Genomic DNA, 15,543 nt, shown 5'->3' on the forward strand with positions numbered 1-15,543 from the left:
CCTGGGACTCGTAGGGGAGAAAGGCGATGTTGATTTCCGTCAGAGTTTTGATGACTTTGGCTGCTCGAGATTTTACCAGCTCGTTAAACAGGGCGTCTGGACAAGCTGCAAGAATGACAGAAGACACTAAGTAGGTTTTCCTGTCCCTTTGCGGGCTCATTTCAATAGTCGCGTGTGTCTGGTGCGTTCTTTAGTTATTCGGACTTTAAAAAGGCAAATAAAACATTCACTCCACCCTAAAATACCCACTACCTCCAGGCTATAAGAGGGATGTAAAAACACCTACAAGACCCTCACACAGAACGGAGAAAAAATGGGAGATAAGGACTGAGATATTGAGAGCTAATAAAAGCTTTTCTTATGTCTAGGAGAGGAAATAAAAACCCAGAAGAGATTAAGAAGGGATAATGGCCCTGGCTGGTGTGGCTCAGTGGACTGAGCGACGGCCTGCGAACCAAAGGGTCGCTAGTTTGATTCCCAGTCAGGGCACATGCCTGGGTCATGGGCCAGGTCCCCAGTTGAGAGTATGTGAGAGGCAGGCAACCATACATTGATGTTTCTCTCCCTCTCTTTCTCCTTCTCTTCCACTCTCTAAAAATAAATAAATACAATCTTAAAAAAAAAAAACAAAGAAGGGATAAGACGTGTAATATATAAAAACACCATACACACGTCTGACATGCTTATGAAAAATAGAGAAATAAAAGTCACGGCAGTGGGCAATGTGAGACAGGCAGCTCCCCGGGACCCGCTAAGGAACACAGCTGCTCAGCTGCCCTTGATGGGGAACCATGATGTCACATGACCCTCCTGGGCCACACACGGGTGCAGGGTCCCAGAAATGTGTCATTGTTCTATTACTACTACTGTCATCTACTTGCTCTCTTTGTCACCCACACTCAAGGAGTATAAAATTATTCTCCACCAGCAGCTTTCCCCGCTTCCTCAGGGGTGAGTTTTGCGGGGTTCTCCTAGAGAGGAGAACCCTAGGGAGACCGTGACTGCTGTACCCTCCGCAGCTATCCAGCCCTGCTCCTCTCTCTCTACTAGTGACAAAGACTCACCAAGACGTTGCTGCCCCGGGCCCCATGCATGCGACCTCCACAAAGAGCACAAAGGACGCCAGGACATGGGGCAGCTCTAGCTGATAGCGGGATGGGGATGGAGGAGGCCCACTAGAGTGTACAGGGCTGGCTGGAAGTCCGGATGGTGAGACACCGAGGCTGCCCTGGGGCAATTCTGCTCACCACTGAACCCCCTAATCCTAGGGAGAGGTGCTATTTCTCATCGAGAAGGACTGCATGACCTAGTAGGTTTGTACTGTGGGTGCTTATGTTTTTCTCTTATGCATTTTTTCTTCTGAAAATAGAATAAAAGATCAGGGCAATCACGGCGACAACCCAATTCTTCCCTATCTCCCTGCCGTGCAGAAAGGCTGACTCGGAGGACCGGGCGGCGTCTGACAGCTGTACTTACAGTCAGTGAAGAAGACGTGGGCAGCCCGGTACTTAGCGGTCGGTGGGTCCTTGAAGTCATTGATGAGAGAGCGGACGGACTGTGGAGAGGGGAGGAGGGAAGAAAGACGGAGCTGAGTCCAGCTCTAGAAGCAAATGGAATCTACATCTGGACCAAATTAAATCCAAGAGGGCTTTCGAGCTGCTTGCACAAAACAGCAAGGGATTTTTAATGTATGATTCTAACTGATGTTTGGTGATAACTGAGTTCTGGGGACTTGAAATTAGGGTTGAGAGTACAGACAAACAAAAGCCTTCCTCCTAGATCATTCCAGAATGACAGTGTCAGTTGTTGGAGCCACCATAACATGGGCTCCTGAGAAGAGACCCACAAAAGAGGAAATTGGTCAGAAATCTTCCAAGAGGTTCATAGTGATGAAGTTCTGGTAATTTAGTTACATTTTCAGAAACTCATATGGGAGTCACTTTTTAAACATGGGGGTTTAAAGCTAGCATGAAAACTGGAGGGAATTTATGGGGATTGAGAAACAGCCCTAACACAGCTATCAACCAAAAGCAAGAAGGTGGACCTCGTCCAGATGCTAATTTGAACCAAACCCCCAAAATGATGAGACGGGTAAATCTGAACACTAATCGGATGCTGATGAAATCAACCCCAAAGCATCAAATACTTGAGTTTGGAAGGGAGCTCCCCAACTAGATGGAGTGGGTTTCTTCCCCAGACGGGGAGTGCAAGGGGGAGGGAGCCGGAACGGCCCGACGCTGGCTTTCTGGACAGTGGCTGTATTTCAGGAAGCTTAATGCTCCCTCCGCTGCTCACTGCACCCCGCCCCCCGTTTGTGGACTGCATGCTTAAACAGAGCAGCGTGTTACATGTGAGCTTAACCTAGAAACTGCAGACATGCTGTGCCGCGCGGACACCGGGCCGGCACGTGTGCCCTTAGCCAAGCTCTTGTGGGGGAGGGCTTTACCTTCTCGGATGGAGTGATGAGGTACACAGCCTCCAGGCTGGGCAGCGGCTCCCTGCACTTGTTGATGTCTTCCACAACTAGACAACAAACAGCAGCCCACCGTGAATAAAAACCCACAACCGGTCATCACGGAACTGGAGGCAACAGGTACGGGCCACCTCCACACTGGCACAGATAAAAATCCGAGGGGGTTCACTGCCCCTTCCACAGAGCCACCACACTCCACTGTCCCACACTGCTCAGGATTTCAGAAAACCGGAAACTTATCCCACTAGATATGTCCCACTTCCCATTTCCGTTTAAGTAAATTCCTTGATCTGCTCTAATCGAAAATGGAAAATGTTGCCTCATTCTGTCAAGAATAGTCTTTTGCCTCTTCCTTCAGTTTTTTCCTCATCTGTCCCAAATAATCCCAATTCCTTTAGGATTTCCAGGTTGGGTTTATTTATCAACCATTGGATAGTTTTGTCATATTCTCCTATACATCCAGTGAGGACATTCCAAACATACCCTCTAAATAATACTGTCCCTCTCAATAGTTCCAAGATTAAACATTACAGTGTGTTAAATCAAACCAGGGATTTTGATTTACTTGTTCTTTTATGGTTACGTCAACTACGTCACCTGGAAAGAAGAGCTTTGGGACAGTTGTCACCTCACTAGTCACCTGACAGAGCTGAGAGAGTTACCCATGCTGTACTGTCCTCCGGTATAGGGGGCAGTACCTACTACGCCGCCACTCTTCCTCTGCAGCTGATTGGGGGAAATACAAGCGTCACTTTAGATGTGTCCCTTGTAACATTTATAAAGACTTCTCACCCCAAATAATGTTCAAATTAATACCCACGTCCCTCAACCACCTACTTCACCACTGGCTGTACATGTTTGAATTTCATAAGCCAGTAACACTTCCCCCCACAATGTTTTGGGATTCAACATAAGGTTGCTAACTCTTAGATTCTGCCCGATAAGGCCCTTTTTAAAAGCCACGTCCCGGGTAGGGAAGCGTCTGCGTGCATCCGGAGACGGCAGAGCCCTCATCTGCCACGCTGTCAACAGACAGTGTCTGACGTGGATGAATCACGAGACTATATTACAAGTGTTGATTCAGAAAAGTCACGAAAATAACTAGAAAGAGCAGAGTGGCTGTTTCTGGGGTGACTGGCCTGGGGGAGAGGGGAGCGGGTGGGCATGGCTGCACCTTTGTTAGAAACTCGTCAGCTCCATTTGGCTCCCCCACCCACCCCCGACTCTGTATGCTTTTTCCTTTGATAGAGAAAAATATTGTTTTTAAAAATTAATGAAGAAAATACCTTTATAAGCTCGCAACAGGGGTAAGCCTGGCTTTAAATAGCCGAATAACAAAACGTCACACCCAAAATTAGGCACTCCTGTTTACAGGACTGTATTTCTGGTAGTAGATAAACTGGATTTGGAAATGTGTTCTTAAAAATTAGGGAATCAAGTGATTATACCCCCCAAATGATACATATGTATATATTTCACCTAGAATTTAATTAACAGCTCACCCGCAATATATTATTAGCATAATTTCACAACTTAAAAACATTTTTTTAACCTCCAATAATGGGAAAGACATAATCTAGGAATAAAGGACAAACCTCTAAATTAAATTCATTGAGCTTAATGACAACCTCCACCCCCACGTCTTCCCTCCTGTAGCAGACACAGCAGTGACTTTGACAAGGACCAGCCACAGCCTGGGAGCCACACGTGGCATGGAGTCCTCTCTGGGGGAACCCACTGGGGGCTGCATCCCACCCCACATTTTTTTGAGCGAAAACAAAGGTTAACTTCCATGTTTGAAATAATACCTCAAAAGAGACTGGTTTACAGTCAGTGCTGTTTCAAAGGTCGCGCTGCATGATCCCTCTTACAAGGAGCCCGAGTACGATGAGAGCTCTGGGCCAAGAGCCAGGTCTGAGTCCTAGTCTCAGGTGTGACACTGGCCAGGGACCTTGAGCGGGTGATTTTTAAAAATCTACCTACTGTGAAATTATAACACGTATTGTAGAGATCGACTAAAACAAACACACAAATAATTATGAAGCAAATGTCTACATAAGCACCAGGCAGCTTAGGAAGCAGAAGCCCCAGGACTGCAGAAGAGCCCCATTCCCTCCTTCAACAACTTCCTCCCTTCCCTCCAAAGAGAACCACTGTCCTGAGCAACAGCGGTCACTTCTCTGTATGGCTTTGCCGCTATGTCTGCACTTCAAGACAGTACGGTCGTTTTGCCTAGACTTGAACTTTCTGTAAGTTAAAGCACACTGCAAGTACTTTTCTGTATCTTGCTTCTTTTGCTCACCAATATGTTCACCAGACTCACTGATGTTACTGTGAGTAGTCAGGGGTCATTCGTTTTCACTGACATAGAGAATTCTACTGTATGACTCCGCCACAATTGAGCTGACCACTCTGCTCCTGACGGTCTTTCTAGGTTGTTTCCAATATGGGGCTCCTGTAAGCAATGTCCTGTGAGCCTCCCTGCATGTGCACACGGGCACACATGCCTGAGGCTGCCTGTCTAGGGCACACTCCTGACCACAGACTTGTGAGCTCACAGGACAGCGCCTGCCTTCAACTCTGCGAGACACTGCCAAGTGCTTTTCAAAGGAGCTGTGACAACTGACACTCTGTCATATAGCAGTTCCCGCTTTTCCACATCCTGTCACTTGGAATTATCAGAGTTTAAATATTCCGGTCTTACTCTGACTTTAATGGTATTTCCCTGGGTGAGCGATTTTTCACGTATTTATTGGCCATTTCGGATTTCTTCTTTTGTTAAGTGCCTGTTCAGGTCTTTCGCCCGTTTTTCCCCTATTGGATGGCCTGCCTTTCTTCTTGATTTAATCTTCCTTTTGGCAACCTTTCACAGATATTTAACGAGCAGCTAGCAGGGGATCAGGGATTCAGTGATGAACAAGAAGCTCTGGGTCTCTCTTGGGAATGTACAGTCTTACCACCCAGGTTACTGGAAGAATGTGAAGTCAAGTGAGACAATACTGAATAGGGAGGAGGAAAGCCGGGCACAGAGGACGGCCTGAGCGGCACGGAGAGGCAGAAGGAATGGTGTGCTCACTTGTTATCCCCTCAGTCATGATGTCCGTCATCTTGCAGCAGGAAGAGAGCATCCTCATGCTCAGCTGATCGACCACCAGCACCTGGAAGCAGAGACACCAGCTTACGGCCCGAATGGCGTCCTCCCCGCTCCTCTCGCTGGCTTACCGTGTCAGACCTCAGCGAGAGCCCAGAAGTGCAGAACCCTGACTTTCCATATTCTCTACGGGCCGGAAGTGTGCTGAAACACACGCTAGCTTGCTTTCCACCACACGCAAACCTAACTTGGGAGTTAAGAGTTTGCTCTCACTGACTTGGTTTAATTTTATAAGCTTAAAAAAATTAAACTTGTAATTTTCATGATGATGAGAATCATTACTCATAAAAAAACAAAGAGAGAGGGGGGGAAATAATCTACAGCACCCACACGCAGAGAAAACTATGTTGGAGAGTATGTTTTCAGGCTATAACTCTTGCTTAAAGGGAGACCAAGCTCTCATGCCCCGTGGACGGCTGGAAGGTGAGGGCCGTTCCTGCGTTGTAAGGACGGCACCTTCACCAGCACGCGCATCACCTGGGGGTAAACTCGGCTTCAGTCCAGATGGGAGGAACAAGAACGTGCCATCGTGTCTAAAAGCAGAGCGCCCACAATTCTCTAGCTAACCTTTCCTAGCTGCATTCAGCCCACAGTGGAGAGAGGCAGGCAGTTAAACCAAGGCTACCTCTCTTCTCCTTCTCTAATGATATAAACCGAGGTGAAGGTGAGACACGATGTGGCCCGAAAAGTGTTCTGCTGTGGTATAGGGCCAGTTTGCATTTTATGAGGCAGCTTCCTCAAGATCCCTGTAAAATTCCTATGTCCACAAAGACAGGCATAAAGAGTTCCCACCAGATGGCCTCCCGCTCTGGTGGTGAGGAGGACGTGCTGGTTAAAACAGGCTCACAGGCCAGCATGAGACTTCAGGCTCCTCCGGGGCCAATAACCTCTGCTGTCCTGGCCCAACGGACTTGAACACGTGTGAGTTCTTGACTGCAGGAAAACTTGGGGCAAGAGTGGTTGGAATAAACTCTTCAATAACACACAGGGAAGTTCAAGCGACACTGCATGCTCTCCTGGCCAGGTAAGGCCCAGCCACAGACAACCAAGCGACCCTCAAAACACTGACTTCCGGAATGAGGGACAGCGTGGTGTGGGACAACACTCCTTGCGTCGCCCCCTCCAGACACTGAGGCCATAATCAGTTTGATTGGCTTAAATACTTGTTTCATGTACATTCTACGTGAGACACTGAGCATCGCTCTGGAAGTGACAGGAATAAACGCGCGGTTACTGACGGGAGGACAGACGGGAAGAGGGCCTTCACGCTGTTTGCGGGCTCCGTGGAGAAGCTGCAGGGCTGCCAGAGGGGCCAGAAGGGCCTCATCCTGCTCTCCCTGCGTAGACAGAGCCCCCTTCTTCTGTTTATACACACGGGCTCCAGGTAAGATGTTTGAATAAAGGAGTCCCACTGCGACACTGCCCCACCAGGTGACCTTTCAGCTAAGCTTTACGGCCAAGAGATTGCATAAGCAGGATCACACAAAGTGAGAGGCAGGAGCAGATTACATTTTTTCTTTCTGTGTTCCTTGCCTCTACACCTTTCCCCAACCTGACCCCGACATGAACTTTGAAGGCCATTAATCACCCTGGTCGACTTACCTTCCACTCCCCCTTCTTCTTTACCTTCTTTATCACGTCATGCATGATCTCTAAAAAAAGGACAGCGAAAGGAAGGGAGGAAGAAAAGGAGGGGAAAAGGAAAATTTAATGTAACTTCAAGGACTCCCAACACCTACGCATTAGAGTAGGTCATCTTTCTCCCCGTGGGCTTTGTTCTTTGTTCAGCCAATCTGTTCCCTGAGCCACAGTCAACCATCATAAAGAGGCTCTCTTTCTGTTTCCTCAGCTGAGTGGTTCTCCAAGTCTCGGCTCAGGACTACTTTACACTTTCAAACACGGAGGTTCCCAAGAGTGTTTGCTCATGTGGGTAAATATCTATTGATATTTACCATGTTAGAAATAGTAAACCTGAGACATTAAAAAAATTAATTCATCAAAATAACAATAAACCCATTATATCTTAACATAAATAGCCTATTAATGAAATGTAGCTATACTTTCTGGAAGAAAAAGGTTTTAGTGAGAATAATGGCTCCCCCCGTCCTGTCTTTGCAACCCTCTTTGAAGTCTGGCTTCATAGAAGACAGCTGGATTCTCCTATCTGCTTCTACAATCTGTTATAAATCAGACAGCATCTGGAAAACTCCACTGTGCACTTGTAAAAGATTAAGAGTAAAAAAGGCCAATAACACCTTATTGGTCTTATTAAGAAGATAGTTTTGACCTCGTGGACTCCCGAAAGGGTCTTGGGTTTGCGAGCCACTGCCTTCCATGAAGTGAGCGAAAGGCTGCAACAATACCTCAGGCCACATGAGCCGCCCCTAAGCTCCAAAAACAGATGTGACAAGCAGCTGAAAAGGCTTTCCACCCTGAGCATATCTGTGGGATGTTCTCAGCCCAAACCACCATTTGGAAGAAGCCCCAGTCTGCATCACTCCCTCCCCGACACACACACAGGCGTCCCCAGCCATGCGGGTTTCCTAGGAAACACCACTCTCGCCACCCTTTCTGAACCCAGGCAGTAAACGGGACTGGAAGGACTCAGAGGCTAACAGTCATCATTAGCACGCATGTTTCGAACACACAGGCCATTCTCAGGAGCACCACAATTCCTAATTCTGCTTCTGGCCGACTTCGATAATCTCATGTGCGCTACCATGGTTAAGAACTGTATTCCTGATTATAAGAACACACTCACTGCAGTCAACTTGGAAAACACAGAACTGTATGAAGAAGAAAATACCATGTGTTACTCATGTACTTAAAAAACACTGAAAAGAAAAATCATGCCAACTTGAAATGCTTAATTAACATTTCAGTTACTTCCTACTAGCTTTTTCATGCTGTATATGTAATTTCGATTACACCTTTTTTTCAGTTAATAAACCCATTTCCCCAGGTTGATACAAATGCTTCCTAGGAGTTTAAATGCATGCATAATTGTCCACAGTTTAGTCATTTTCCATGTTTCAGTGTAGCGAAAAATTGGAAACAAATCTATCCAATGACAGAGCAGTGAGAAGTAAACTAGGGCACATTCGTACAATGGAATACTATATACTCACTAGAAATAATGCTATGGGAAACTATACATTCACGCATTCACTCCTTCATTCGGTAACATTTGCTGAGTGGCCACTGTTTGCCGGTCACTGCGCACGAGGCACGAACCACAGCAGCAGGGCACTGCGTGGCATCAGTGGGAAGGGGGGGGCGCGGGTGGGCTGGGAGGTTTGGTGGCAGAGGTGAGGGGTGTCCTCCCTGGGGAGGAGGTCATCGGCTGAGAGTGGGCAGAGTGGAATTGTAGACGGAAGGTTTGAAGAAAGAGGGTATCGACTATGTTCCCAAAGGCTGGGAAAGTGAATTTACTAGAGATGTTTTAGCATTTCTGGACGGTACAAAGGGCTAATTGAGGTTCATGACCACAAATTCAGTGTGAAAGCAGGCAGCTCAATGGTATAATTTTTTTTTCCTTCCAAATAATGTTCGGCTGTCCCTGTATAAGCCAGGAAGGAAAAAAGAGTTGGTTTCAACTAAGGTTACAGTCTCCCCAGGTGAGTGAGTACAACAGAGGGAGAAAATGCTCACAACATATGGGTAAGGGGGAAAAGAGGCATGCTACAACTAGTTTTTGAAAAGTATATATACAAGGAAAAAATAGAAAAACTTACACCGAAGTGTTGTTTTTGTGCAGTAAAATTATGATTAACCTTTAATTGCTAAATTTGTCTTCCTATGTTCTCCCAAGCTTTCTGTATTAAGTATATATTATTTTTTTCATAGGAAAAATGGTCTAAAAATAATGTGCCAGTGAATAACTCTGGGCCCGAGCTTCTCTTCACACAATTATTGTTAGGAGAGCTTTCTGGGTATGAAATAAGTAGGTAGAGCATAAATGTCCTGGGCTCTTGACAAATTCTGCTGAATGATTTCCCAAAAGCACGATTTCCACCCTCGCCAGTACTTTGCATGACTCTCCAAATTAACATACTGACTGGTGAAGTAATACCTTGGGGTGTGCTTATTTTAATCTTTGCTAACGTGTCAGCAGAAAATGGTATATTTCAATATCTTTATTTAAATTTATTTTGTAACTGGAGATTAATATTTTGTTTAATCTTTTTTTTTCTTTGCTACTACACAAAATTAATTTAAATTCACTGACTTTAAATTCAAGTCACCTTTTGACGGGGGAAGCCAGAGGTATCACAAGTCTCACAAGCAGTAAAGACTGAGAATAACAGTTGCTACTTCAACCCCTCCTACTGCTCTATGACTGTTCTCCGGCAAATGCAGGTTCCTGCAGAAGCAACGCCTGCGTGAGTGTGGTTGGTAGGGTAATAATATGGGTGTAGTAATTTATAGTTTTAATTTGAACATGTCCCCCAAAATGTCACATGGTGTGCTTTACAGTGATATTGTTATGTTACAGAATGACATGCTGATGATTTTGTAATAAAAGGGGGCGTTATTTGTGCTGGATCCTGTATTTGCCATGGGCATTGTTAACAGCCAATTCTAATCATGCCCTACATTCTTCTAATCCATAACCAAAAAGGAAACAAGGATTAGAGCCCATTTGAGCATTCAGAGTCAAGACGCTTAGGCTCCTTCCCCACAAATAATCCCCTGGCCATCACATTCCATCTCTTGTAAGTTCTCTTTGTGTGAAAAGAATAGAGGTTCTGACGCTGGTCCAGGCAGCTGGTCTTATTTCTGTGTGCCAAATCATGTGCACCTAGACACAGCTTCGCTCCACCACCCACCCTGTCTACCCAGATGGGACAAAAGAGACCAGGGAGCTTCAACTTCTCCATAATTGTGAGGGCCACGGCCCAGGTGGACTCTGCTCCCAAAGGGGTAAGAAAGTAGGCTCCTTCTCAACCACACCCTCTAGGTCCGAGGCGACTCCCAAACTCAACAAAGCCCTCCCAAATCCTGAGAAAAACAGCAGATGGTCTAAGATTATCTGGGACATCTCCAGGTGCACCCAATATACCAACTGGAGGCCTAAAGCGCAGATTCTAGGGATAGCTGCAACCCACCCCCCTTGTGAAGCCCGTCTGTACAGCCTTGGCACCCATGGCCACCCTCCGCAGAGACACGCATCAGGGCCCCTGAGCCCAGGGCACGCCAAAACATCTGAAACAGCACAACTGAATCTGCTGAGCCGGAAGCTTGGGAGACGTGAGCATCACCACAGTCCTTGAAACCGAGGGGGATTCAAATATCCCATGTCCTGTAGCCCCAGAGCTCCCCGCTGCCCTGAACAGACGCAGCAGGAGGCTGCTGTCCCCAGGCTGGGAGGAGAAGGGCCTCCCTTCTGCTGAACGGAGGTCACAACTGCCCTCCTCTTTCACCAATCCGAAGCACAGAGAATTTCCAGAGTGATTGCAGCCCGCAAGGGGCAGTTTATCTAAAAGGCACCCTCTCGAATAAGCCCCAGTAGTGCGAGGGTAAACCCAGTTACTCAGGCAAAGGTTACCCCCAGCCCTCAGGATTAAGAAAAACCACCAAGGGGAAGCATTGAAGTTAGACAGACGAGGAAAATCGAGTTCAGGCATTTGCTGGCTACGTCTGAACCTTAGGCAAGTTTGAAATGTTGTAAACTTCCATTTTCTCAACTGCAAAATTAAAATTCTAATACTCTAGTGACCTGTTGTGAAGATTAATGAGATAAAATGCCTGGTATACATAGTACCTGACACATATGAGGCATTCAGCAGAAGGCACTGATTGTAGTATCACTATAAAAATGTTATTCATACAAGAAAATTATGATATATCACTTCCACCAATCAAAAATTTTCATATAACCCTGGCCTCTATGGCTCAGTTGGTTGGGTATCATCCTGCAATGCAAAAGTTTGCTGGTTCGATTCCCGGTCAGGGCATGTGCCTGGGTTGTGGGCCAGGTCTCTGGTTGGGGGCATACTGGAGGCAACTCATTGATGTTTCCCTCACACATCAATGTTTCTCTCTCTTTCTCCCTCCCTTCCCCTTCTCTGAAAATAAACACAAATCTTTAAAAAAACCCAAACGAATCCTATCTCCTGCTGAGGGAACAGTGACGACCTCTGTTTATTTAGGAGAGATGTGTTAACACTAAACCACAAGTAGGGGTCCATAGAAAGTAAAACATTAATGTCACAACACAGGTCCGCAGAACTCCATTTCTAATTTGCTATTACTTAACAGCATTCTGAAAATTCACTGAGACAGGAAAACAAAGTGAGGTATAATACTGGCAAGACAGACACAGCACGTCTGCCTCAGGGAATCATGGGACTCAACTGATAAACTACTAGTAAACGTTTGGAGAGGTGGCAGATACAAAGTAACTACAAAAAAACCAACAGCACTTTGCCATGGCAACCGTAACCACTCCACTGTTTCCCAGTGTGCATTGGGCCGGGACCCCAGGACCCCACCCCCCTGTCCATTATACGGGCTGCTGGCAGCTCTGCGCAGGGGGACACGGAAGCCTGTCCCTCCTTCCCTGACAGCACGTCAGACATTTGAAGACGGCAACCAAGTCTCGGAATGTCTTCCTCTGGGCTGAAGATTCTCTTTGCTTAAAAAAAAAACAACATAAAAAACCGCATTTTTCCAGGTGGAATAAGATAATACTAAACAAGACAGGAAGAAATGGTTCACATACTTGAAAACAAGCCTTCCGGGCACTCGCTCACAAGATCCCTCCCTTAAGCATACACAAACTATTGGTAACCTAACTACAAACCACCTTTTTTTTGGCTTTTAGGTTGTTTTGAATATAGAAGTAGCACATCCTTGTTGAAAAAATCCAAACGACAGAGACAGACATGTATTTTCAAAGTGAAACAGCCAGCCTTGAGGGAGCGGCGCTGCCAGTTTAGGCGCGCGCGTCCGGGCCTCCCTGTGCACACGCACGCGTGTGAGGAACGCGTGCACCCTCGTGGCTCCCTGGGTGAGGCCTGGGGAGGTAAAGTAACTTCAGTGTCACTTTCTACTTCTCCCGTGTTTAAGAATTAATTATATTGGAAAGAACCTTGGAGATGGTCCAAGGCCAGAGTCTGAGTCCCTCATTCTGGGATTGAGATGCCCCTGCACAACACAGCCATCAGGAGTGGGCGAGGCCTCCAACTGGTCACTTCGGAGCGAGGAGAAATGGCTCTCTGGCTCCCTGTCCAAATGCTCTTTCCACTGCACACTGTCGCTCAGGCACAAGACGGATGAGGCTCTGAACTTGAATCCAGGCATCCTTTTCTCTGTTATCGCAATGTTATTTGTTATTGCAGTGATCCCTGGACACAGTAAAGCAAAGTGGTTCAGAGGGATTCTGGAGGCGGACAGTTGGGGTTCAAATTTCTGCTCCTCCACCCACCAGCTGTGACTTCGGGAAAATGATTGTCTGTGTCAGTTTCCCTGTCTGTGAAATGGGAACGACTACACGTGCCTCATGGAGTTACTATGAGGATGAAATGAGTTAAGGTAAGCAAAGCACACAGTTCCCTGCCTGGAACGGTACTCCTACACTGTTGGTCTCCTCTTCCTCCTCTACCTCCTCCTCCTCCACCTCCTTCTCCTCCTCCACTACCTCTTCCTCCTCTTCTTCCTCCTCCACCACCTCCTCCACCATCACCACCACCTATTTTAAATGGTATTTGACTTTCCTATAAAGAAAGAATCCGATGATTTGCAATCACTTTCTTACTGCTCCTCCATGGACTTTACAAAATGTCTCCTGTTTTCCACTTTGTGTCTCTGCACACAAAGCCTTCACTCCATGGACAGTGATGATCTATTGAACACCTGTCAGGAGCCAGACACCCTTCCAGGTATTGGAAAGGCCGTAATGGACGAGCTGAACAAGACTCCTGCTCTCAGCTGCCTCCACCTGTTGTGGAAGGGTGAGAGTCAATAAACACAAGGGAATCCAGAAGACCATTCTGGAGAGTAAGTGCTCAAAAGAAGTGTTAAGGTGAATGAACTAGAGCATGGTAGGGGCTTGGGAGAAGGTTGTTGGAGGAGGTGGCGAGGAGCAAACAACCCTGTGAAAATCTGGGGGAAGTTCTCCAGGCACAGGAAGAGCAGACGCAAAGTCCCCATGCTGGGATAGAGAGTGGGACAGCCTAGGCGGGAGGGAAAGCACGTATGGGGAGACTCGGTGAGCTCAGTGAGGGTGGGAACAGTTCGGGATGTGCAGGGAGTGGCGACTGGAGTCTCACTTGGTCCTTAAAGTAGTAACTGCTCGCTGAGGAAGGAGTCGCTTGCTCGCTGTGCTCTGCCCCTTGTACACACGAAGCTCCATTCATTCACCTGCAGACATGACAGCTCCCTCCCCACCCTGCACCCTCATTCCCGCCCATCTCTGGCATCTGGCAGGAAATGACTTTGCAAGTGCCCGCAGAATGAATGAATCCCCTGGGTGGCGAGTCTGAGTGGGACTTGCTGGGAGTGAGGTGAGCAGTGCCGCTCACTGTTCACGGCGCACCTCATGGCTGAGTATGGTGATCCCACATGGTGGCGCCCAGCGACCACCTACACACCCCCTTCCCACGCCACTCTCCTGACACCCCTGGATTCAGAGCTCCCAGTTCAAAGGTCACTACTTGGAAAAAACTCTCAGGCACTCTTTCACAGGGATAGCTGGGGAGAGCCGTGTCTACTCTGGAGGAGCATGACAGGCGAGCGATGACCGTGCTGGCCAGTGCGTGCTTGCAAGTCAGAGGGGCCTCGCAGTGTCTTCTCCTGGGCTCTCCTCGCTCACCTTCAGTGACAAGTGTGGTATTGTGTGAACGTACAGACACAAATGCTCAGGTGCAACGTCCCTGCCATCCTAGCATTTTCTACATACTAATTTTTCAACCAGCATCTAATTGAGGTATCACACCTTGGCCAAAATTCTTTTAAAAGTTTGTATGAAAGAAAATTGTTGGGTTACCAATAGTCAATAATCCAGCTGACATGAGGAAAAAGTCGCCAACGAGAGCAGGAGAGTCTAACACTTGTTGAAGGCTTACTCTACGGAAGACATCGTTACACATTTTTCCATGGATCATCTCATTTAAAGCTCAAGCAACTCCCCGAGATGAAGGATTATAATCACCCTCTTTTACAAAGGAGGGAACCGAGGCCCTGAGAAGTGAAGTGTAGTGATTGCACAATAAAATGCACATACATACACAAAATATATGGGAAATATAAAAAGAAAAGTATAAAGCAATTTCTTGACCTCAAGGAGCTTGTAGTCCAGGTGAAGGCACCAGGCATTATATACCTGCAGCGTAAGGCGAAAGGCCACCGAGACCCTGGGACACTGCTGGTGGGAATGGGGGCTGGGGCAGCAGGAGAACGATCTGGCAGTTCCTCGGGGGGCTGACTGTACAGTGACCACGAGAGTCAGAAATGCCACCCCGAGGTGTGTACCTAAGAGAAATGAAAACACACGTCCGCACAAAACTCATAGTGAGTGTCCACAGCAGCACTGCTCATGGTGGCCGAACAGCGGGAACAGCCCACATGGCCATCAGCTGATGAGTGGGTAAAAAACGCAGCGGATCCATATAATGAAATATTATCCAGCAGCAAAAAGAAATGAAGTGCTTATACATGTTCAATATGCATGAACCTATAAGACATGCTAAGCTGAAGAAGCCGATCACAAAGGACCACGTATTATGTGATTGCATTTATATGAAATGTCCAGAATAGGCAATTCCATAGAAATAGACAGTAGGTTAGTAGTTGCCCAGAGCAGGGGGGATGGAGGAGTGGGGGGTGATGTCTAAACAGTACAGAGCTTCTTTTGGGGTTTTCAATGAAAGTATTCTAAAATTATGGTAATGGATGCACAGTTCTGTGAATTTACTAA

General features: G+C 47.0%; 1 protein-coding gene across 2 annotated transcripts in view; it reads right to left on the reverse strand.

Moving 5' to 3' along the window:
• Positions 1 to 15,543, reverse strand: part of STXBP1 (syntaxin binding protein 1) — a 60,429-nt gene that overhangs the window by 25,451 nt on the left and 19,435 nt on the right. For both annotated transcript variants that reach the window (XM_024562239.4, XM_024562240.4), the window contains exons 2-6: positions 7,227 to 7,276; positions 5,550 to 5,631; positions 2,447 to 2,523; positions 1,477 to 1,555; positions 2 to 105 (exon numbers count right to left, since the gene is read on the reverse strand). In XM_024562239.4, coding sequence (XP_024418007.1) covers positions 2 to 105; positions 1,477 to 1,555; positions 2,447 to 2,523; positions 5,550 to 5,631; positions 7,227 to 7,276 — 392 coding nt within the window. The remainder of the gene's footprint in view (position 1; positions 106 to 1,476; positions 1,556 to 2,446; positions 2,524 to 5,549; positions 5,632 to 7,226; positions 7,277 to 15,543) is intronic.

Source organism: Desmodus rotundus, chromosome 1 (assembly GCF_022682495.2).
Source record: "Desmodus rotundus isolate HL8 chromosome 1, HLdesRot8A.1, whole genome shotgun sequence".
NCBI classification, from domain to species: domain Eukaryota; kingdom Metazoa; phylum Chordata; class Mammalia; order Chiroptera; family Phyllostomidae; genus Desmodus; species Desmodus rotundus.